Source organism: Sorex araneus, chromosome 3, assembly GCF_027595985.1.
Source record: "Sorex araneus isolate mSorAra2 chromosome 3, mSorAra2.pri, whole genome shotgun sequence".
Lineage (NCBI taxonomy): Eukaryota > Metazoa > Chordata > Mammalia > Eulipotyphla > Soricidae > Sorex > Sorex araneus.
In genome coordinates, this window is record NC_073304.1 from 212,636 (window position 1) to 234,981 (window position 22,346).

General features: G+C 60.0%; 1 protein-coding gene across 1 annotated transcript; it reads left to right on the plus strand.

Annotated features, from left to right (window-relative positions):
• The first annotated feature begins 826 nt into the window (after nucleotides 1–826).
• GPR132 (G protein-coupled receptor 132) lies at nucleotides 827–20,899 on the plus strand. The gene is made up of 2 exons (XM_004603779.1): nucleotides 827–945; nucleotides 19,840–20,899. The coding sequence occupies exons 1-2, from the start codon at nucleotides 827–829 to the stop codon at nucleotides 20,897–20,899; spliced, it is 1,179 nt and encodes a 392-aa protein (XP_004603836.1).
• The last annotated feature ends 1,447 nt before the right edge of the window (nucleotides 20,900–22,346 follow it).

The following is a 22,346-nucleotide window of genomic DNA, read 5'->3' on the forward strand; positions in this document are numbered from 1 at the left end:
CTGCCGCTTTCAGGCCTTCCCGGGACCTGGCCGAGGGGTGTCTCCTGGCTGTGGTGGACGGCCAGGCTGTGCGCCCCAGCCCGCAGGGCTGCTACTAGCCAACTTGCGGGTGCTGCTGTCCGCGTTCCTGCAGCTCCCAGGGGCCGGGGGCTCTGCTGGGGCAAGACCCTCGGACGGACCACCCTGCCTTGAGTGCCCCTCCCGGCTCTCGGCGCTGAGACCTGGGACACCACCCTAAACGGTCACCCCACTCAGTGGGCTGGGCCGGCATTGGTGCTGGTGCTGGCGTCGGTGCTGGTGTTGGTGTCAGTGCCGATGTTGGTGCTGGTGTTTGTGCCAGTGTCGGTGTTGATGCTGGTGTTGGTGCCAGTGTCGGTGTTGATGCTGGTGTTGGTGCCAGTGTTGGTACTGGTGTTGGTGCTCGTGCTGGTGTCGGTGCTGGTGTTGATGCTGGTGTTGGTGTGCCGGTGCTGGTGCCGGTGCTGGTGTCGGTGCTGGTGTTAGTACCAGTGTCGGTGCTGGTGCCTGTGTCAGTACTGGTGTCAGTGCTCCTGCTGGTATCAGTGCTGGTGTCGGTGCTGATGTTGGTGCCAGTGTCGAAGTTGGTGTCGGTGCCAGTGCTGGTGCCGGTGCTAGTGCTGATGCCGGTGCCGGTGTCGATGCTGGTGCCGGTGTCGATGCTGGTGCTGGTGTCGGTGCTTGTGCTGGTGTCAGTGCTGGTGCTGGTGTTGATGCTGCTGCTGGTATCAGTGCTGGTGGCGGTGTTGGTGTTAGTGCCGGTGTTGGTACTGGTGTCAGTGCTCATGCTAGTGTTGATGCTGTATTGATGCCGGTGCTGGTGTTGGTGCTGATGTCGGTGTCAGCACTGGTACTGGTATTGATGCTGGTGCTGCTGCCAGTACCGGTGCTGGTGTCGGTGCCGGAGTTGTGTTGGTGCCAGTGCCGGTGAGGGTGCTCAGCTCCCAGAGCAGCAGAACGGGGCGGGCTCTGGTGCTTCCCCGCCATGGGCTCAGGAATGCCGGGACCTGCCGGAGCTCGCCTGTGCTGGGCCTGGCACAGCCAGTGAGGGCTAAGGTGGAGGCGGGGCGCCCTTGGTGAGGGGGGGCCTGTGCGGTGTTCGGGGTCCACGTGGGGCGTGGGTTTGGGCTGCGCCACGTGTGTTTTGTGGTCTGTGTAGGGAGCATGTGTGTGTGTAGGATGGGGACATATGGGTGTTGCGATGGGGTGTGAGGTGCATAATGCGTATTGTATGTGAGGGTGCTGTGTGTGATGTATTGTGGGGGGATGTATGGTGTGTATGATGTGTAGTGTATCGTGTATGGTGTGTTGTGGTGTATTGTGTTATGGTGTGATTGTGTTGTATGTGTTGTAGGGATGTTGGATTCTGGGGCGTATGATGTGCTTTGTGTGTGCTGTGTTGTGGGCTATTGTGGGGTACTGTGTGTTGTGTGTGAGGGTGTCTCCTCCCTTTCATGCTAACACCAGACTCATGGTCTTTCAGGCAGCGTGAGCAGCAGCCGCGGGCTTAAGGCTTCAGCGACAGACCCCCAGCAGTGCAGGGAGCCCAAATAACTGTTGGGGAAAATGGCCGTAACTCCATTTTCTTCAGTTTTGGGATCACTTCTGGCAGTTTTGGGGGACCAGGATTCACCCCGAACTCTGAGCCATTTCCTTAACTCGCTTAATCATTTAAAAAATTCAAGAAGAGGGCTGGAGTGATAGCACAGCGGGTAGGGCGTTTGCCTTGCACACGGACGACCCGGGTTCGATTCCCAGCATCCCATATGGTCCCCTGAGCACCGCCAGGGGTAATTCCTGGTGCAGAGCCAGGAGTAACCCCTGAGCACCGCCGGGTGGGACCCCAAAAGCAAACAAAACAAAACAAAACAGAACAACAAAATTTCAAGAAGAAAAATCGGAGCAGAAGCTGGGAGAGGGAGGCGGCATGTGAGAGGCCCCGAGGCCCCCTGCACCGCAGCCCCTCCATGGCCACACAGTCTGCCTGAGCCTTGCACCCAACAGCCCTGCCGCTGCCCCGCACGCTGCTAGGTGAGACTTTCCCGGTGGGGTCAGCCGAGTTGCGTATCTGGAGGCTGCCTGCAAAGCCAGCGCCAGAGCACCTGAGTGAGGGCTGTCCTGCACACACACACACATGCACACACTCATACACACTCGCACACACACACACACACACACTCACACACACGCACACATGCACATACTCGCATGCTCACACACTCACATGCACACATTCACACACATGCACACATACTCGCACACACTCACGCTCACACACACACATGCACACACACTCACACACGCACACGCTCACACTCACATACACACACACACTCACACAGACACACACTCTCACACACGCATTCAGAGATGTACTTGCAGTCACCCAATCTCACATACACTCACTGATACATTCACATTCTCACACATACATGCATTCACATAGACACACACATTCACACACACTCACATATACACTCACACACATACATACATGCACTCACATAGACACACACATTCAAAAACACATGCTCGGGGCTGGAGTGATATAGCACAGCGAGTAGGACATTTGCCTTGCATGCAGCCAACCCGGGTTCGATTCTGAGCATCCCACATGGTCCCCTGAGCACTGCCAGGAGTAATTCCTGAGTGCAGAGCCAGGAGGAACCCGAGCATCGCTGGGTGTGACCCAAAAAGCAAAAAAAAAAAATGTTCATATACACACATACAGACATGCACTCACACACACTTGCATTCACACATATTCACACACATGCTCACACACACATTCGCACACAGACGCGTGCACACTGCTTGGGGATATCTTTCCAGAGCTTTCCAGCACTTCCTTTGTTCCTGTGGCTCCTGCTCTCCCCCTTGCTCCAGCGCCTCTGCCTGGCTCCGGGGCCCTTTTCCCCTCAGGTCCTGAGAGTCCCTTGAACACTGCCCAGTGCCGCCTCTTGTCCAGTCCCTCGGGCAGGCTCCACTGCCCTCTGCCCAGTAGAGGAACCTGGGTGGGCACCCCCGCCCCGTGACCCTCTGCAGTGCCCTGCCCTGGGCAGCCAGGGAGGGGTGCGGGGAGATGGGGGTGAGCATGAAAGCCTCCGGCACCACCGTGTCCCAGGCTGGCGTCGGGGCAGGTCTGGATCCTGGCTGGAGTCTGAGCTCCCTCAGGCCCCCGGAAGTGGGTTCAGAACCCGGGTGCAGGCTGACGAGACCCAGCCCGCCCGCCTCCCCTGTGGCCTGGCTGGCCTGGGCGCCGCTCCACCGAGCTGGCGGATGAAAGGGCGGAAGATCCGCCTCTGCCTCGCCCACAGAGAAAGGAATCCGGCCCGGGGCATGGACCCGCTGCCACATTCCGCGCCTGCTCCCCGGGGCAGGGCCCGGCTGGCAGCGGAGCGTGGGAACCGGGACAGTGGGGCTCCCTGGCCCTCTCCCCTCTGCCCGCCTGGGTTCTGGGTCAGTTTCACAGGGGCTGGACACAGGGTGACGGGCGGTGGGGGGCTGGGAGGGGACCACGGCGGGGGGGGGGGTTGGGTGGGGGGACATGTGCGGGGTTGGGGCACAAAGCGGCTCTCCACAGGAAGAGCCCAAGCCCATGCCTCGGGCGAGGCCATGGCCAGTGGACCCGCCTTCAGCCAGCACTTCCCATGCCCTTCCCAGCGGGGAAACTGAGGCCCATGCTCAGGTTCCTCGGGCTCCGGAGGAGCCGCAGCCAGTGGCCCAGGCCTTCCCCTCCCGGTGGGGCAGGAGCTCCGAGTGCCGTGAGTACGGCGCCCCCTGGTGGCCGCCGTGGGTCCCTTGGGCCCCTGGAAATGCTCCCAAACTGGGGAGAGGGTGTGGGGGGGGGGGGGCGGGGACAGAGTCCTGCGGAGTGAGGAAACCACCTGGGTGCGGGCAGGGCTCAGGTCCCGGGGACAGAGACGCCCCCGACCCCACGGCAGCCCAGGCTGGAGGGGCCCCGTTGGGGGGCTGTGGGGTCTCAGGGTTGCCGGCCACCCCCTTCTGGCCTCAGCACAGGGGCCCAGGGACCCTCTACTGCAGCCTCGCGGGCAGAGGGCAGGAGACAAGGCGTGGCGGCCCCCCCAGAGGGGCCCTGCGTCTGGGGAGGGGGCTGAGGCTGCGGGGTCTGCCCGGCCCAGCTCGCGCGGGGGCAGGCGGGAGGGCGCCCCTCGGCCCTGAGGGGAGGACGGGCGCCCCGGCACGGCCCGTCAGTGTGGGGGCCACAGAGGGCTCAGGGTCCTTCTGGCGTGTGTCACCACCGGGCCCGGCCAGGTGGCAGACACAGGCGCAGGACCCAACTCCCACTGCAGGTACCACCAGAGCTGGCCGAAGCGTGCACCCGCACACCCACACACACACACCTGCACACACCCCTCTCACACCCAACCCCCACATCCCCACACACCCTCACACCTACACTCCCATATCCCCACAGACCCACACGCACCTGCACCACACACACCCCTACACACACACCCCTCTCACACCCAATACCCACATCCCCACACTCTCACACCTACACTCCCATATCCCCACAGACCCACACGCACCCACACACACCCCTACACACTCGCACACACCCCTGCGTACCCGCACACACACCCATATACCCTCGCACCCCCGCACATCTGCACGCTCCTGCACACAACTATACACACGGCACCCCGTACAGAACAACCATGCGCACAAACCCCCTCACTTTCCCCTGCCCACACAGGCAAACCCTCCACACCTACATGCACACACACACACACCTGTCCCCTCCTACACATCCTACACACTCACACCCACCCACACCTATACCCACCCGAACAAGCACACACACCGGCAGACACTCCCAAAACACATGCGCAGACCCACGCACACATTCACTCCCCAACACACAGACACACACACACACACACACACACACACACACGCGTGCTGCCACATGCACATGTCCGCACACACACCGGGGCACCGAGTGGTCAGCCACCCCACAGAGGCACGAGGCTGACGCGGCAGAGGGCCGGCTGGGGCCAGGGCGGGGCGGCCCTCGGGGCTCCCCGAGATTCCAGCCGCGTGTGTCAGCCCGGGAGGGCCGGGCACCGCGCTGGCACGCACCTTTGGCCCGCAGAGCACTGCGCACCAGCGCGGTGCCGGGCCCACACGCGGGACCCCCCACCCAGAGCAGAGCCGGCTGCAGGGTCATGCCCGCGGCCGCCTGCCCCCCTGGCGACCCGGTGTGCCGGGGCAGTCCGGACCGGCCCGCTGTGCCCGGGCCACGGGACACGTCTGGGCGCGCTAAGGCCCGGGCCGCGCGGGCAGCGGGCGCTGCGGGGGGGCGGGGCTGAGGGCCTGGCGCTGACCCGCGCCGGGGGAGGAAGGAGACGCCCCTGGCCGGGGAGAGGACCCCTGGCCCCACAGGGGCACGAGTGGGCAGACGACCCCCCGCGGCAGCGCACAGCGGGAGGCGCCCGCCCTGCCGGGCTGCCCGGCCCCGCCCTCACCGGCACCGGAGGGAGCGCGGCGGGGCCCCTCCCCAGGGAGCCGCGACCCCGGCGGGGCAGGCGGGAGGGGTCCCCGCCCCGCCCGCGCGCCGCGCCTCGACTGCCGGCAGGTGGCGCGCGCCCGCCCGCGCCCGGGCCCGCCGCCACCGCGCCCAGGGCGTCGCCCGCCGCCAGGAGCCGAAGCGCCCTCGGGGGGCCCCTTCCGGTCCCCGGCTGAGGGGGCGCACCGACGCCCCCAGACGCCCCCACCCCACAAACCCCGCGCCCAGCCCAACAAACGCCCACCTCCAGCGCCGTCCCCCACATGCCACGATGCCCCACCCCCACCCCACCAACCCCCGCCCACTCACCCCCCCTCCTCACACCCCCAAGCCCCTCTCACACACACCTCATCCACACCCCACCCACGCCATTCCCTCGACCCCCAGAAACGCCCTCCCCCACCTCCTCACCCCCACACCGCCCCCCACACCCCACCCCATCCCCCACAACCGCCAGAAACCCCCGCCTCCTCACCCCCACACCCATCCTCACACCCCCAAACACCCCTCACACACACCCCACCCCATCCCCCACAACCGCCAGAACACCCCCACCTCCTCACCCCCACACCCATCCTCACCCCCCCAACACCCCTCACACACACCCCACCCCATCCCCCCACAACCGCCAGAAACCCCCTCCCCCACCTCCTCACCCCCACACCCATCCTCACCCCCCCAACACCCCTCACACACACCCCACCCCATCCCCTCACAACCGCCAGAAACCCCCTCCCCCACCTCCTCACCCCCACACCCATCCTCACCCCCCCAACGCCCCTCACACACACCCCACCCCATCCCCCACAACAGCCAGAAACACCCCACCCCACCTCCTCACCCCCACACCCATTCTCCTCACACCCCCAAATACCCCTCACACACACACCACCCCATCCCCCACAACAGCCAGAAACACCCCACTCCACCTCCTCACCCCCACACCCATTCTCCTCACACCCCCAAATACCCCTCACACACACCCCACCCCATCCCTTCAACAACCGCCAGAAACCCCCCCACACCCCTTCACACCCACCTGGTCCAATGGGCGGGGCCTCGCAGACAGGGCGGGAACTCCACCAAGGGGCGGGGATTATGTGGGCGTGGTCCCATCTGTGGGCGGGGCCCAAGTGGGGCAGGGCCACTCAGGGCTGGCTGGTGGGCGGGGCCTCCATGGGTGGGGCCTCCGTGTGGGTCCTGCTCCAATCTGCCATTCAGGTTTTTGTTTTGTTTTGTTTTGTTTTTTGCTTTTTGGGTCACACCTGGCGATGCATGGGAGTTATTACTGGCTCATGTACTCAGGAATTACCCCAGGCGGTGCTCAGGGGGCCATATGGGATGCTGGGAATCAAACTCAAGTCGGCCGCGTGCAAGGCAGACACCCTACCCGCTGTGCTATCACTCCAGCCCCCAGGTTTTTTTTTTTGCTTTGCTTTTTGGGTCACACCCGGCGATGCACAGGGGTCACTCCTGGCTCATGCACTCAGGAATCACCCCTGGCGGTGCTCAGGGGACCATATGGGATGCTGGGATTCGAACCCGGGTGGGCCGCGTGCAAGGCAGACGCCCTACCCGCTGTGCTATCACTCCAGCCCCCAGGTTTTTGTTTTTAATTCAGTTTTCCCTTACACTTTTTAAAAATTAATTAATTAATTGATTATTTTCTTTTTGGGTCACACCCAGTGATGCTCAGGAGTTACTCCTGGCTCTGCACTCAGGAATCACTCCTGATGGTGTTTGGGGGACCATACAGGATGCCGGGGATTGAACCCTGGTCGGCCATGTGCAAGGTGAATACCCTCCCTGCTGTACTATCGCTCTGGCCCCTCCCTTACATTTTATATAAGCACTGTGGTTTACAAAGTTGTTCATGATTGTTATAGACATTCAATATACCAATACCAATCCTACCACCATCGCACCTTACCACCACCATTATTTGTTTTTTCCAACCACCCCTTAAACCTGCCCCCATAGAAGGCCCTCAATAATTTATTTTATATTGCTTGTTATAGTTTTCTAAAAGAATAATCAAAAAATGTTTTCTCGGGGGCTGGAGTGATAGCACAGTGGGTAGGGCGTTTGCCTTACACGCAGCAGACCTGAGTTCTAATCCCAGCATCCCATATGGTCCCCTGAGCTCCTCCAGGGGTAATTCCTGAGTGAAGAGCCAGGAGTAACCCCTGTGCATCGCCGGGTGTGACCCAAAAACAAACAAAAAAAAAATGTTTTCTCAGAAGAAAGTTAATGAAGGTTGTGTATCTCACCATGGAGTTATCAAGCCCTTGTATAAGAGATGACTAAGATGTTGTTATAGGTTAAGCCTTCTGTTGATATTTTGTTAATAGTTTGTTAATTTTCATGATTAACAAAATTGGGGCTGGAGCAATAGCACAGCGGGTAGGGCGTTTGCCTTTCACGCGACCGAACTGGGTTCGATCCCCAGCATCCCATATGGTCCCCTGAGCACCGCCAGAGATAATTCCTGAGTGCAGAGCCAGGAGTAACCCCTGTGCAGAGCCAGGTGTGACCCAAAAAGAAAAAAAAAAAGAAAATTAACAAAATTATTATTTTGTTAATTTCATATACATTATATCCCATCCAATCTATTGTGCTACTCCTGGCTTATCAGTATTGTGGAGTTTGAGGTATTTCTCCAAAGTCCAAAATTTTAATAGGGTGATACGGCTGGAGTTAAATCTTTAACTGCATGGCAGCTGCCGGGATTCCGGAAGTACAGACAGCGGGGAGAAGGTGGCCCATGCCTGACTCTGTGAAGGCCGGTGATTTCAGTCACAAAACCCACATTCATCCGATTTCAACAGATTAATTGCTGGATGAGGCTCGTCCTGAGCCGTGGAGTTCTGCTGGGAGCATGGCGGTGATTGTGGAATGTGGAGATTTTCAGCTACCGGGGCTCTGTTTGGGTGGTCACTGGGATCACTCGCCCCCCCTCCCTCCCCAGGGTACCCTGGATGACTCAGCCTTGGAGTGTTATGTTGATCAACCGATATGGTCTGAGGCGCAGAGGCCGACTCAAGTGAGAGTAATGAGTGAAACTCGGAGGCTGAGGCTGAAGCACTGTTCAGACTCTGCAGCCTCCTTTTATTGTGTGTCATACACAAGCGTATACATCATTTGGGTCATGCAATCAAAGGGCTTGTATCACTTCACTTGTATCACTTGTCTTCCAGTTGATCTTCGGTTTGCTCGAGCGGGCACCAGTAACATCTCCAATAATGTCCCAATCAAAGGGCATATGATCAAAACATTGACATCATACATTTAATCATCAGCATTCCTATGCAAGCAAGATGTTCTTTTACGTTCAAGGGGGCAGTGAATCATTATCTAAGCAGAGCACCAAGGGCCGAGCAGCTGCAACCCTCCCTGCTGACCACCGGTCAGTCACGAAGTTCCTGGCTATGTGTGGCCTGCCTTGTTTGCAGGGCTCTGTTTTGGGAACTTTCAGACCTCAGTCGTGTGGCCAACATTGGAGAGTCTCTGCAACTTGTTGATTCTTTTGAGATTAATTTATGAGCCTCTGGGTCATGGTGATGAATGAGCTTACATGACACAGGAGATGGTCCATGGTTAAAACCTATTATTTTAAAATTTTTAATAATTTAAGAACTATTATTAGACAATTAGGTCTAATTATTAGACACTCAAAATTTAAGTTTTGAGTGATGTAGAGATGAGATGAGCTTAATTTCCTCAATTTTTTTCTTAATTTGAGGAAAAATTAAGCTAGTTGGTATGCATTATAATTAATAGGAATTTAAAAATTATTCTGGAGTGATAGCACAGCAGGTAGGGTGTTCGCCTTGCATGTGGTGGACCCAGGTTCGATTCCTCCATCCCTCTCGGAGAGCCCGGCAAGCTACCGAGAGTATCCTGCCCACACAGGAGAGCCTGACAAGCTACCTGTGGCATATTCGATATACCCAAAACAGTAACAAGTCTCACAATGGAGACGTTACTGGTTCCCGCTCGAGCAAATAGATGAACGGGACAACAGTGCTACGGTGCTACAGTGCTTTAACTAAGTACATATTTTGTAAAAATAGTAGATATCCAAGAGGCATAACAAACACTACAGCTAGAGGAATATGCCAGAGTTCAGAGAGGAAAACTCACATGTGTGGTTAAACATCTCAAATGAGCCCATGTATTCCCACTCTTCTTTTTAGCCTACTCTATAACCTTCAATCAGTTATGATGCTGAAATCCCTAAATTATAATGTTTTTTGGCAACAGTGAATGCCTTCATGGTTTGCAGACTTCTCAAAATCTTACAAATAGAACTTCCATGTTCTATTCCATTCCTGGGAACCTGCCCCAAGAACAAAAACACATCAGTCTGAAAAGGCATGCCCGTCTATGTTTACTGCAGTGTGGCTGGTGATAGCCAAGTCGGATCCCACAGGCACCGCAGCAAGAGAGCGAGTCAGCCGCACACACATGCACGCATGGAACACTGTTCCCCATAGCCAGGAGATTTGCAGTTTGACTAAATGTGAATTTAGTCAGAAAATTAAAGATAAACCCCAGATGATCTCAGTCACCTGCAGAGTGCAAAGAAAGAGATTATACTATCCCTAATCGCCCCCTCTTGGCATTATTTTCTTTCTTTCTTTCTTTTTCGGTCACACCTGGCGATGCACAGGGGTTACTCCTGGCTCTGCACTCAGGAATTACCCCTGGCGGTGCTCAGGGGACCATATGGGATGCTTGCATTCGAACCCGGGTTGGCCGCGTACAAGGTAAATGCCCTACCCGCTGTGCTATCGCTCCAGCCCCGGCATTATTTTCTTTAAACTTTTAAAATTTACCCCAAGGAGAGCCCTACACAGCAGCTGAAAGGCATTTTCAGGAAGGTGCACAGATTCAGGAAACAATTCTCCAACGTGGGTTAAACCTGACAAAGAATGGGTATCGGGAAAAGTCCTCATTCAAGCAAAAGGCTCTGCTTTTGTTTCAACAGGTGAGAACCCCACCAAGAAAGTCTGGGTCCCCTTGCGCCTCACCTGGAGTCGAATTCATCTGCCAGGTTTGGACCCAGCTCGCCAGAGACTCCACATCCCTCCGGATTTCATCCACCTGATTCAGCTTTAGACCACCAGAGACCCCTCAACCCTCCAAACTCCAGCCCCACCAAACTGATTGCAGCTGGAAGTCACAAGGAAATCCGAGGAGTCAGGTCAGAGGACGACTGTTCTGGTTCCCCGAGTCCTTGAACTCCCGACTGTAGCTCTCCTGGGTCCCCGAGTCGCTGCTGTCACCACCGCTGATGCAGGAACGGCACTTGTGACTCTCCCCACCTCTGGACAGTGCAGGTGCAACCAGCCACCACCACACTGAGCCACGACTGGACACTGTAACAAGAGCTGCTCTGGGTTGGTGGGGGGCGGGGTTGAAATTTCAATTTTTTGTGTTTTGCAAACAGAAAAGGAAAAATGTGTTGTATAATATTGGTTTGTCCTTGCTCCTCCCGCAGGGAGCTTAGGTTTGTTGAGTTACTCCCATCACAGTGCCCCTGAGGCACACCTAATTTCATCAGGCACTGCTTAATCCTATATGGCTTTTCTCTTTCCTTTATGTCTTTTGCATGATTTAGCAATGTCCTTTTTGCATAGACACAGGAAGACAGTTGATGCTGTGCTTTTGTAATTTGGGAGTTAATTGACTTCAAATAATATTTACTGGGGGCCGGAGCGATAGCACGGCGGGTAGGGCATTTGCCTTGCACATGGCTGACCCGGGTTCGATTACCGGCATCCCATATGGTCCCCCAAGCACTGCCAGGAGTAATTCCTGAGTGCAAAGCCAGGAGTAACCCCGGAGCATCGCTGGGTGTGACCCAAAAAGCAAAAAAAAAAACAAACAAAAAAACAAATAATATTTACTCCTGGGCATCCATCATATTTACTTGACTGAAGCCTCAGTTGCCCTTACTTCCTAATAACCCCAAAATGAGGGTCCCTCGGGTGGACCCAGGGCAAGCCATAAGCTACCCTGGCATTGAAAAGGGACAAGCTAAGCACCATGAGAAGTATAATAAGTTAAGAGCACGGTCATGGAACAAACTTTGTCATCACCCAAAAAGTAGTAACTGAATGAGGACCCTGCTGGGGTTAGGAAAGACTCACCTGGCCTGAGGACTGTGGTCTGGGGTATACGGCGAGATGTCCCCAGGAAGAGCCACCCTTTAAACTTAATATATCTCTTACTGTAATCATACAAAATGGCTAGAAATTTTATAAGAAGTAAATTTACTATGATTGTTTAATTGCAGAGTCTCTGACCCCTACGCCTGGCTGTCTTCACCGGGGCCCCTCGGAGTGGGGCAGGTTGAGTTTCCCTCCCCACCCCGAACAGAGTCCCGGCAGCTGAAGACCTCTGGAACCCAGCCATAGCCATGCTCAAGGCCTTTCTCCACACCTTCGAATGAGCCTCACGCACGAAGGAACCGAAGGAACCGGCAGAGGAACCCAGATGTGCGGGATCAGGGGCTGGGATCTCCAAGCCTGCTCAGATCTGCTCGGATTGGGACGGGCCTCCTCCACCCAGACCCCCCATTTTCCAGTAGCGTGGCAGCCACACCCACAAACTCCCCACTCCACACTGTGTAATCCCATCAACGGCCAACATCCAGAGACTATAAAACCAAGCTCCTGGAAGGAAGCGAGGGAGCACTCGTGCTCTCGGGACATCTTATACCCCAGTTCTCCTTCTTGGAGAACTTGGCAAGCTACCGAGAGTTTCCTGCCTGCAAGGGAGAGCCTAGCAAGCTCCCAGTGGCATATTCATATGCCAAAAACAGTAACAATGATGGGTCTCATTCCCCTGACCCTGAAAGAGCCTCTAATGTGGCACCATTAGGAAGGACGAGTAAAGAGAGGCTGCTAAAATCTAGGGCAAATGGAGACATGACTGGGCCTGCTCGAGCAAATCCATGATCACCGGATGGCAGTATAGTGACAGTTTAAATGGATTACTAGCTGAGGAAAGGAGAAAACAATACACCCTGGATGGAATCCCGCCCAGATGGGTTTTGTCCTTGAGCTAATCCCCTAGAACTTCCCCTGCAGGAGGGGCTTTATCTCTGTTGTTATGACAATGTTCAACCCCACCCATGTGTCCTCACCCCTCATGATTCTATATAACTAATGCTGTGAGAAGGAAAGAAATGGTCACTGATCTCCAAGCACCTGTGGCCCCTGCCCATCCTGTCACTGTCGCAGCCAGGGGACAGTTCTCAGCCACCAACACACCCACACTTTGGGCTCTCACCTAATGGAAACAGGTCCTGAACTGGGATCTGTGGAACTTCGAGGCGGCGAGGCAAGGCTGGGGAGGGAGAGGGATGACAGGACTAGCAGGGAGGGGCGGAGCAGTAGCATAGGGGGGAGGGAGGGCGTTTGCCTTGCACACAGCTGACCTGAGCTCAATCCCCAGCATCCCATCCTGTCCCCAAGCACCATCAGGAGTGATTCCTGAGTGCAGAGCCAGGAGGAACCCCTGAGCATCACCAGGTGTGTCCCCAAACGCCAACAACAAACAAACAGCAGGGGAGGGGCTGACGGCTATTCAGCGGGACAGCAGGACAGTGGGGAGGGTGCTTGACTTGGTCCCCACTAGAACCAGGAGTAAGCCCTGAGCACTGCCAGGCGTGACCCAAAAACCAACACTGGAGAGGCCAATTCTCAGGCTGTGTTCTGAACAACACTGTCCTCTGGTTTCACCCCGCCCACGGCATCCTGGTTCTTGCCACCGGGTCAGGCTGCGTGTTTGCAGGTCTGAGGGCAGGTGCCCGGTGGGGCTGTGCGGCCGAGCGCCCTGCTCTGAGGAAAAAGCCACAGATTTCGTCCCAGCTATGTGGCCTGGGCCCCTGGCTGTGGCACGTGTGCGGGCAGCCCGACCCGAGCCTCACCCCAGGCCAGCTACCGAAACGCCCAGCCCAGACGCTCGAGCCACAGGGCGAGGGAGGAAATTTGTGTTTTTTTCTCACGAACGGGTGAGGCGCCTCTGGGCAGGTCCCTAAAGGCAGCAGGTTGAGGCTGGACTCCTCTCTGGAACCGAGACATGACTGTAGCCCAAAGGGACACTGGTCTCCTAGAGGCCACTATCTGCTTCCGTCCTCCCCCTGAGCACTGTCCGGAGGACTGCCAGGAGGAGGGGTCTCCAGGGCCTGGTGGGCCTGGTCTGGGCCCTTCTGTCCTGTCAGCATCGGGGGTGCTCCGGGTGAAGGGACAGTCAACAAAGGCTCAGAGCAAGGGGGCAGCTGTGTACGGTGGACAGTGAGCCTGATCCCAGAATGGCCCAGTCACTCGGGCTGGCTGAGCCTTGGGCCTTGGGTGGAAACGCATGTGGGGCCTGAGGGCCACAGCGCGTGGCTTCCCAGACTGTACAGGATAAGTGCGTCGGTCGTGGGCAGAGAAAAGGAAGGGGGGTGGGCAGGGGGAAAGGGGGCGGGCAGAGGGGAGGGGGGATGGGCAGAGGGAGGGAAGGGGTGGGTAGAGGGGAGGGGGGTGGGCAGAGGGGGAAGGGGGTGGGCAGAGGGGAGGGGGTGGACAGAGGGAGGGAAGGGGGTAGGTAGAGGGGAGGGGGTGGGCAGAGGGAGGGAAGGGTGGGTAGAGGGAGGGAAGGGGGCGGGAGAGGGGGGAGGTGGAGGGCGGGCAGAAGGAAGGCTGCTGTCGCCAGGCTGCTGTGGCCTGCGTGAGGCCGTGTGTGGCTGCTGTAAGCGTGGGCTGGCGTGCCAGGGAAGCTCAGCACGAGCCCAGCTGTGTCAGGAGGGCTGTTTGATCCTTGTCACCGATGGTCCCCCGAGCACTGAGCCAGGAGTCGTTCTGGGCACTGCTGGGTGTAGCCTCAGACCCACAGCCCTCACCCCGCTCAGGCCGTCGGAAGCCCCCACAGCCTCACAGTCTTCCAGCTCGGGGGAGCCCACAGCCCGCAGCGGAAGGAAGGAGAGGGGAGAGGCCTCTGCCTCGGGGCCGGGCTCAGACAGGCCGTGAGCAGGTTGGCACTGCCGAAGCGCCAGGAAGGTTCCTGAGAACCCCGAGGGTTCTGGGCCAGGATGAAGGAGGGGTCTGTGGCCAATGAGGGAACAGGAGTGAGGGACGGGGATGAGGGAATGGGGATGAGAAAATGGGGATGAGGAAACGGAATGAGGGAACAGGAGTGAGGGAACGGAGGTGAGGGAACAGGAGTGAGGGACAGGAGTGAGGGAACGGGGGTGAGGGAATGGGCCACCAGCTGGTTGGTGATCAGTGACCACCTGTCTCACAGCTTTAGTTATATAGAATCATGAAGGGTGGGGTACATAGGTGGGGTTGAACGTTACCATAACAACAAACAGAGGTAAAGTCCCTTCTTCAGGGGAAGTTCTAGGGGATTAAATCAAGGACAAACCTCATCTGGGGGTTCAGCACTCCAGATCACTAGGAGAGGGGCTGGAGCGATATGACAGTAGGGAGGGCATTTGCCTTGCACGTGGCCTACCCATGTTCAATCCCCAGCATCCTATACGGTCCCCTGAGCACTGCCAGGAGTTATTTCTGAGTGCAGAGCCAGGAGTAATCCTTGAGCATCGCCAGGTGTGACCCCCCCAGAAAAAGACTACTAGGAGATCTGCTCAAGGGCAGGGTTCCATCCAGGGCATATTGCTTTCTCCTTTCCTTAGCTAGTAGCCATTTAAATAATCATATTGAATACTAACATTTCTGGTCATTTTGTATGAACACAGGAAGAGATATATTAAGATTAAAGGGTGGCTCTTCCTGGGGACATCTCGCCATATATCCCAGACCACAGTCCTCAGGCCAGGTGAGTCTTTCCTCACAGGGTCCTTATTCAGTTGCTTCTTTTTGGGTCATGACAAAGTTTGTTCCATGACTGTGCTCTTATTCTTCTTATAGAGCTTAACTTGCCCCTTTTTGATGCTAGGGTAGCTTATAGCTTGCCCTGGGTCCCTCCAAATCCCTTTCTGGTACCCTCCTTTTGGGGGTGTTAGGAAGTAAGGGCGCTGAGTCTTAAATCAGGTAAATATGATGGATGCCCAGGAGTAAATATTATTCGGAGTCAATTAACTCTCATGTTACAAAGCATAGCATCAATTGTCTTCCTGTGTCTATACAAAAAGGACTGTATCACTGTATCACTGTCATCCCATTGCTCATCGATTTGCTCGAGTGGGCACCAGTAACGTCTCCATTGTGAGGCTTGTTACTGTTTTGGCATATCAAATACGCCATATCAAATAGCTTGCCAGGCTCTGCTATGCGGGCGAGATACTTTCAGTAGCTTGCCAGGCTCTGTGAGAGGGGCGGAGGAATCGAACCCAGATTGGCCACATGTAAGGCAAACGCCTTACCCGCTGTGCTATCGCTCCAGTGCATACAAAAAAGGACATTACTCTAAAGTAAACTATGCAAAAGATACAAGTGAAAAAAGAAAAGCAATAAAGGATTATTAGTGCTTGATGGAATTGGGTGTGACTCAGGAGCACTGTGTTGGGAGTAACTCAATTAACCTAAGCTCACAGTGCGAGGAGCCAGGACAACCCAATATTATCCAACAGGGGCCAGAGGCAAAGGGAAGGCGGCCCAAGAGCCTCCGGCCGGGAGACCAAGCTCCCCCGCACACTCCGTCTCCCCACAGCAGAGACCAGGGACCGAGAGATCCCTGAGGAGGCCAAGCCGGGGAGCAGAGTGAGAGGAAGGACGCGGCCCCAAGCCAGCACCAGGCCACAGATGCGTCTAGCCCTGCCACACGCAGCCCTGAAGCTGCAGCCTTGCGGCCCGGCCCCAGAGCCAATGTGCTTGCGTGTCGTGCACACGAGTGGGGTGCCCTGTGTCACAGGACACACAGGCCCACATGCACATGCACCCTTCCTGGACTGTAGCAGGCATGTGCTGGTGTAAGCCTGTGTGTGCACATCTGTGCATATGTGCCCTGTGTCTTTGCATGCTTGTGTCCTGCATGTGTGCATGCGCATGTATGTGGCACATGTATTCCTTGTGTCTGTTCACATGTGTCACATACTTGTATCCTGTGTCTACGTGTGTCCTGTATCTGTTTGCATGTATTACATGTGTGTTCCCAGTGTCCATGCACATATGCTGCCTGAGTCCATACACACATATAAGTTCATGCACACACAGGACACACGTGCCCTGTGTCCATGACATGTGTGGGCCCTAACTGTGCACGTGTGTCACACATATGTCCTGTCTATGCACATGTGTCACACGTATGCCCTGTGTCTGTGCACGTGTCACATGCGTGTGCCCTTTGTCTCTCTGAGCACTGTGTGCACAGTGATCCTGAGCTTGGGAAGAGAGTGTGAAGAGTGGCCCAGTGCCACCTCACCTGGCAGGTGACAGGGTGTGGGGTGAGAGACGGACAGGCCTGCATACAACACGCACGCACATACACCTGTGTACACCCACGCTCTGCCCGCCTGGACAGCCCCCGGCCCACCCCGTGCTGCTGAGGCTGGTGTCCAGGTGCTGCATCCCCTCTGCGTGACCCCCCAGCAGGAGCACGCGGGAGGGAGCCCAGCCGCTCCCTGGGAGATGAGGGGAGGCGGGCAGAGCCCAGGCCCACGCAGCAGGACGGCGCTCGTCCACACTGGACGCTGACCACCGCGGGCTCTGCGCCCACCACCTGCTCAGGAAGGCCCCCAGGCGCCCAGCCGGAAGCCGGCCCTCCTCTGCCACGCAGGCCAGGACAGGCAGAGCCCACACGTGCCCGCCACAGGTCGCACATGCTCGTCAGAGGTCACGTGTGCTGCACAGAGGCTGTGCTTCCTGGCCAGCGTTGGTGCTCCTTTTGAGGTGCTCCCCAGGGGAGCAGAGCTTTGGTGGAGTCACAGGCGTGAGGTGTGCAGCCAGAGATGGTGCCGGCCAGTGGTGAGCTCAGGACGGGGTGTGTCAGCAGGCCCCCAGCCCCTGGCTGCGCCTTCACCCCGGGCGGCAGGAGGCCTAAGCTGGCTGTCCCCCTCTCGGGCTCCTGCAGGGAGACAGGCAGTGCTCCCGGCCTGTCCCTGGGGCAGCTGGGGGGGTGGCCTCCAGGGTGAGGGCCTGGGGACTCGGGGCCTGCAGCCTGTCTCCAGCTCCAGCCCCTGCTCCTGTGTCGAGGTGGTCCACGAGGAACCAAACCTCAGGTGCAGGTGGCTGGGAGACAGCGAGGGGCGGGCGGGGCAGAGCTGAGCGTCCTGCCCCTGAGAACCTAGCCTGCTGGGACTGGAAGTCAGCCCGTCGGGGGGGGGGGGGCCCACTTCCTGGAAGCGGTCGGCGGGCGGGCGGCAGGCAGACACGCGTGTTGGTAAGAACCAGGCCCTGCAGGGGAGGGCGCCCCACGCGTGGTCCCGAGGATGGGGCAGGCTTTTGGGCTTCCCCCCAGCCTCTCCCATCCTGAGGCATCTTCTGGAAAGTTCTCAGGTCTGGTGGCTGGTTTGGGTGACGGGAGGGGAAGGGACAGGCCTCGCCCTGGAACCCGTCTGAACCCCGTTTGCTGTGTGATGTGAGGTCGGCGGCCCCTGGAGGCCGGTGCCCACTGAGGAGAGCTGAGCTCCCAGGCTCTTTGGCACCAGCCTGGGGCTGCCATGTGCCCGGGGGTCTGCCGGGAGGGGCACAGATCATGCCTGGGCTTCGAGCCGGCAGCTCTGGGGGTCCACAGAGATGCTCATTCTCCAGGAGCCAGAGGCACCAGGATGGTGAAGGGGGAGGCCGAGAATGGGGAAGGGACCTGCCTTCGGGAGGGGTGAGGCCACCTGGGGCCCCAATACTCGGCCGCTCAGTCAGACAAACGGCACCAAGGCTGGCAGCCGGCAGGGGAGCCCCAGACTCTGCCCAGCCTGAAGCAGGGGGCACAGCAGGGCTGGCCCTGGGGCCCCTGGGCACTGCAGGCAACTGACTGCAAGGAAAGTGGGAGCAGGGTGACACCAGGCTCCAGGATACGGGACAGTGGGGCGTGGGGACACTGGGACAGTGGGCGCGGGGCAGCTGGAAGGGGCTGAGCTGAGGATGCCCAGGGCAGCAGCAGGGCGTGTGTGCCAGGCCTAATGGGGCCTGATGGTACAGCCCCGCCTTGGATGGGGGGCCCAGCCCCTGCACCCCCATGCCCGCTGCATCGCCAACTGTCCCTGCCTTGATGGGCCCCAGCCCTGCCAGCGTCTGTGCCTGCCGTGTGGCCCGAGCAGGCGACACCCAGAGGCGGCAGGAAGCCCGGCACCTCCTGGGCACCGTGAGAGGCGGGGCCCAGCCTGCCCACTCTCACGGGGCTTTGGGCAGAGGAAGAGGCGGAGGTGGGGACCCGGGGGGCTCCAGAGCAGAGAGATGCTGGGGAACAGGGCCACCCGCCTCCTGGGTTGTCACGGGGCGGACCCTGCCCACCCCCCTCCCACCTCACGGCAGAGCTGCTGTCTGGAGCCAGGGCCTGAGGCAGGGCCAGCCTGTCGGGGTGCAAGGTCGTGCCCTGATCGGGCCGCAGGCCTGAGCTAAGGCAGCTGCGGGAAACTTCCAGACTGCCGGGGACAGCGGCCACCGACTGAGCTCTGCCGCCCTCTCCTGCGGGCACCTGGGGGACAGCTGGGACGCAGAGCCACCGGGAAGGCCATGGAAGGTGAGTGCCAGCGCTCGGGGGACGAGGGGCCTCTGCGGGGTGGGGGGCGGGATGCGGCCCACCTGCCCCTCCCTTGCCGGGGGCTCTCCTGCTCCCCCCTTCTGGGCCACAAGGGCCCCCGCGAGAGGTGGGCCAAGCCAAGTGCCCGGGCCTTGCCACACTCCGGGCTGCTGACCCCGGGGGCCGGGGCCATGAGAGCTGCTCGTGCTCGGAAACTCTGGCCGGGAGCCCCAGCACGACCCGGCGAGTGTGACGCAAACCAACCACAGACCAGAGACAGAGTCATTGGCCGCGGCTGCCCCAGCAGCTCTCGGGCGAGACACCGTGTCTGGGTGGGGCCCTCAGTCACCTGTTCCCACGGTGGGAAGGCGCCGGGCGCCCACACCACCCCTAGTGCCCAATCCACGTGCGGCATGCAGGCCTGGCGCCTGGTGGGCACACGACCCACGGCCTCACGACGCACAACCGTCTAACCACCGGCCCAGGGCTTGCCTGGCTGGGAAGTGACCAGCCGTGCGGTCCACCCAGACCCCGCCCTGGGCAATGCCCCCCCCCCCGGCCTGGCCCTGGAGCTGGACACGCGCACTCAGGGGTGCCAGGCTGTGGCCACACACTGGGCTCACCTCTGCCCCGCTCTGCCCAGTGCCCTGCAGGACGCTGTGCCAGAGCTTCAACCTCACCCACGCGTGCGCCAACGCCACGACGGACAGCTGGTTCAAGGAAAGCCGCGTCTTCCTGGTGGCACTGTACAGTGCCGTGTGCGCGCTGGCGCTGCCGGCCAACGGGCTCACGGCGTGGCTGGCGCTGCGGCGGGCGCGCCGCGGCAACGTGCTGGCCGTCTACCTCTTCTGCCTGGCGCTGTGCGAGCTGCTGTACGCCGGCACCCTGCCGCTCTGGGTGCGCTACATCCAGAACTGGCACCGCTGGCCGTTCGGCCCCTGGGCCTGCCGGCTCACGGCCTTCGTCTTCTTCTGCAACATCTACGTCAGCGTCCTCCTGCTCTGCTGCATCTCCTGCGACCGCTTCCTGGCGCTGGCGTGGCCGCTGCGCAGCCGGGGCTACCGCCGCCCGGCCACAGCCGCGGGGGTCTCGGCCGCTGTCTTCGGCGTCGTGGCCGCAGCCCACTCCCCGGCCTTCTACCTCAGTCACAACAGCAACGGCCTCGACTACGGCAACGCCACCTGCTTTGAGGCTCTGCCCGTGACGCGCACGGCTGCCGCCTTCTACGGCGCACGCTTCGTGCTGGGCTTCGCGCTGCCCCTGGCCGTGCTGACCTTCACCAGCCTGCGCGTGGCCCGCAGCGTGGCCCGCAGCCCCGGCCTGCCCGCCGCCCGCAAGGCCCGGGCGAGGCGCCTGCTGCTGGCCGTCCTGCTGGTCTTCCTGGCCTGCTTCGCGCCCTACCACCTGGTGCTGCTCCTCCGGGCCGCCGCCTTCTCCCACCTGCAGCCCAGCGAGCTCTGCCCCCTGGAGTGGAACGTGTACACGGCCTCCGTGGTCTGCCTGAGCCTCTGCACCCTGAGCAGTGTGGCTGACCCTGTCATCTACCTGCTGGCCACAGGCCGCTGTCGGCACGCGGCCAGGCTGCACCGGCGGCGGCGGGAGGCGCGGGGTGGCCGGGCAGTCGGCAGCACCTGCTCGCCCACCGCACCCGTCCCTGGCGCCCTGTCCCCGGGTCCCACCCAGCCGCCCACTCTGGGCCAGGAGCTCTGCTGACCGAGGTGCGGGGGACGGGACGGCCTGTGACAGGGTCTGGACCCCCCACCCTGAGCCCAGCTGTGGCGGCCTGAGCACTGCGGGCGGCCAGCGCGGGACCACAGGGCACCAGCCCCACCTCCCGCGGGAGCCCCGAGGCTGCCCGCACCCCACAGGGCCAGTCCTCCCCTGAGGGGCAGCGCTGCCGCAGGGCCCCTCCCCCCCCTCCTCCTCCCGCCCCTTCCCCTTCACTCCCAGGCCCCTGCGGCCCAGAGGGGCTCCCGCCAGGAGACAGTGCTCCTTGCCACCAAAGGAAGGGGCTCGTGGGGAGCCCAGAGCTCAGAACTGGCTCAGATGAGCCCCAGGGAGACCCGCGGCTGCCTCGGTCCCCCCGGCATGGGGCCGTGACGTCCGTCCTGGTCTGGGGCCACATGGCGCAGGGGGCTGGGCGTGCTGTGGGTGTCCCCAACAATAAACGAGTCTTTCCTCCCGCTGTGATCTCTCAGGCACCACAGGTTGCTGGCAGGAAGAGCTGGCTGCGGGGGCCGGGGGAGCGGCGGTTCTAGAACATTCTGGAAAGATCAGGCTGGCAGAGCGCAGGTAGCCTGGAGAAGGTGCCCCAGCAGGGACATCTGCCCCCACTCTTGCCCCCACTGCTGGCCAGGAGGTGTCAGCAGGCCTCTCAGGGTACCCCGAGGCCCATAAATGTCACCATGGCAGTGGGGGGCCCGTCCTGTCTGCTGGGTTTGGTGGCCGGACCCTGCCCAAGGGAGCACGGGGCGGCAGAGCCAGGGTGGGCACAGGCGCCGGGGTTGTTGAGGGTGTTCGCTCCCTGTGGTCTCTGGCGCCCGGCGAGGCCCCTCACTCCCCTCCGCCCCGCGGCTCCCAGGGCCCCGCTGCAGAGCGGACAGTGTGGGGGCACATGCGGGGCAGGACGGAAGCTGCTGTGACCAGCCTCCCGATGCCCTCGAAGGCCCTTCCTGAGGGCAATGCCACCCTGGGGCCTGCCAGGCCTGAGCTGAAGTGCCAAACTCCCCCAGGTGTCGGGGACAACCCTGTGGGCCACACTGCCTGGTGTGCTGGGAGGGCAGAGGGTGTGGCCCCGGGTCCCTGATGGTGACAGTACATCGGCCTGCATGGCTCCGCCAGAATCCAGACCCCGTGGCAGGGGACACCGTGGGGGGGGCAGCGGCTAGCGGGCAGTGCTGGGGTCACTCTGGGGGCAGCCTGGGCCCTGGTAGTCTGGAGGCACAGCTGAGGGAGCACAGGCCCAGGCCTAGCCCCTAGCCCAGGCCTCCCCGGAATCCCGCGGGAGCAGTCACATCAGGGACAGGCCAGGCTGCGCCCAGCAGGAAGGGCGGGTGGGCAGTGACGCTCATGGCTATGCCTCGAGATCTGGGGCTCCGGGGCGGGTAGGGCGGCATGACCGTGCTGGCCCAGAGGCGAGGGGTGGGTGAGGCACGTGAGG

Coding starts and splice junctions, on each gene's coding strand:
- GPR132 (XM_004603779.1), top strand. CDS start 827: ATGCCGGTGCTGGTGTTGGTGCTGATGTCGGTGTCAGCACTGGTACTG. Junction 946..19,839: donor TTGTGTTGGTGCCAGTGCCG/GTGAGGGTGCTC, acceptor AGTGCCCTGCAG/GACGCTGTGCCAGAGCTTCA.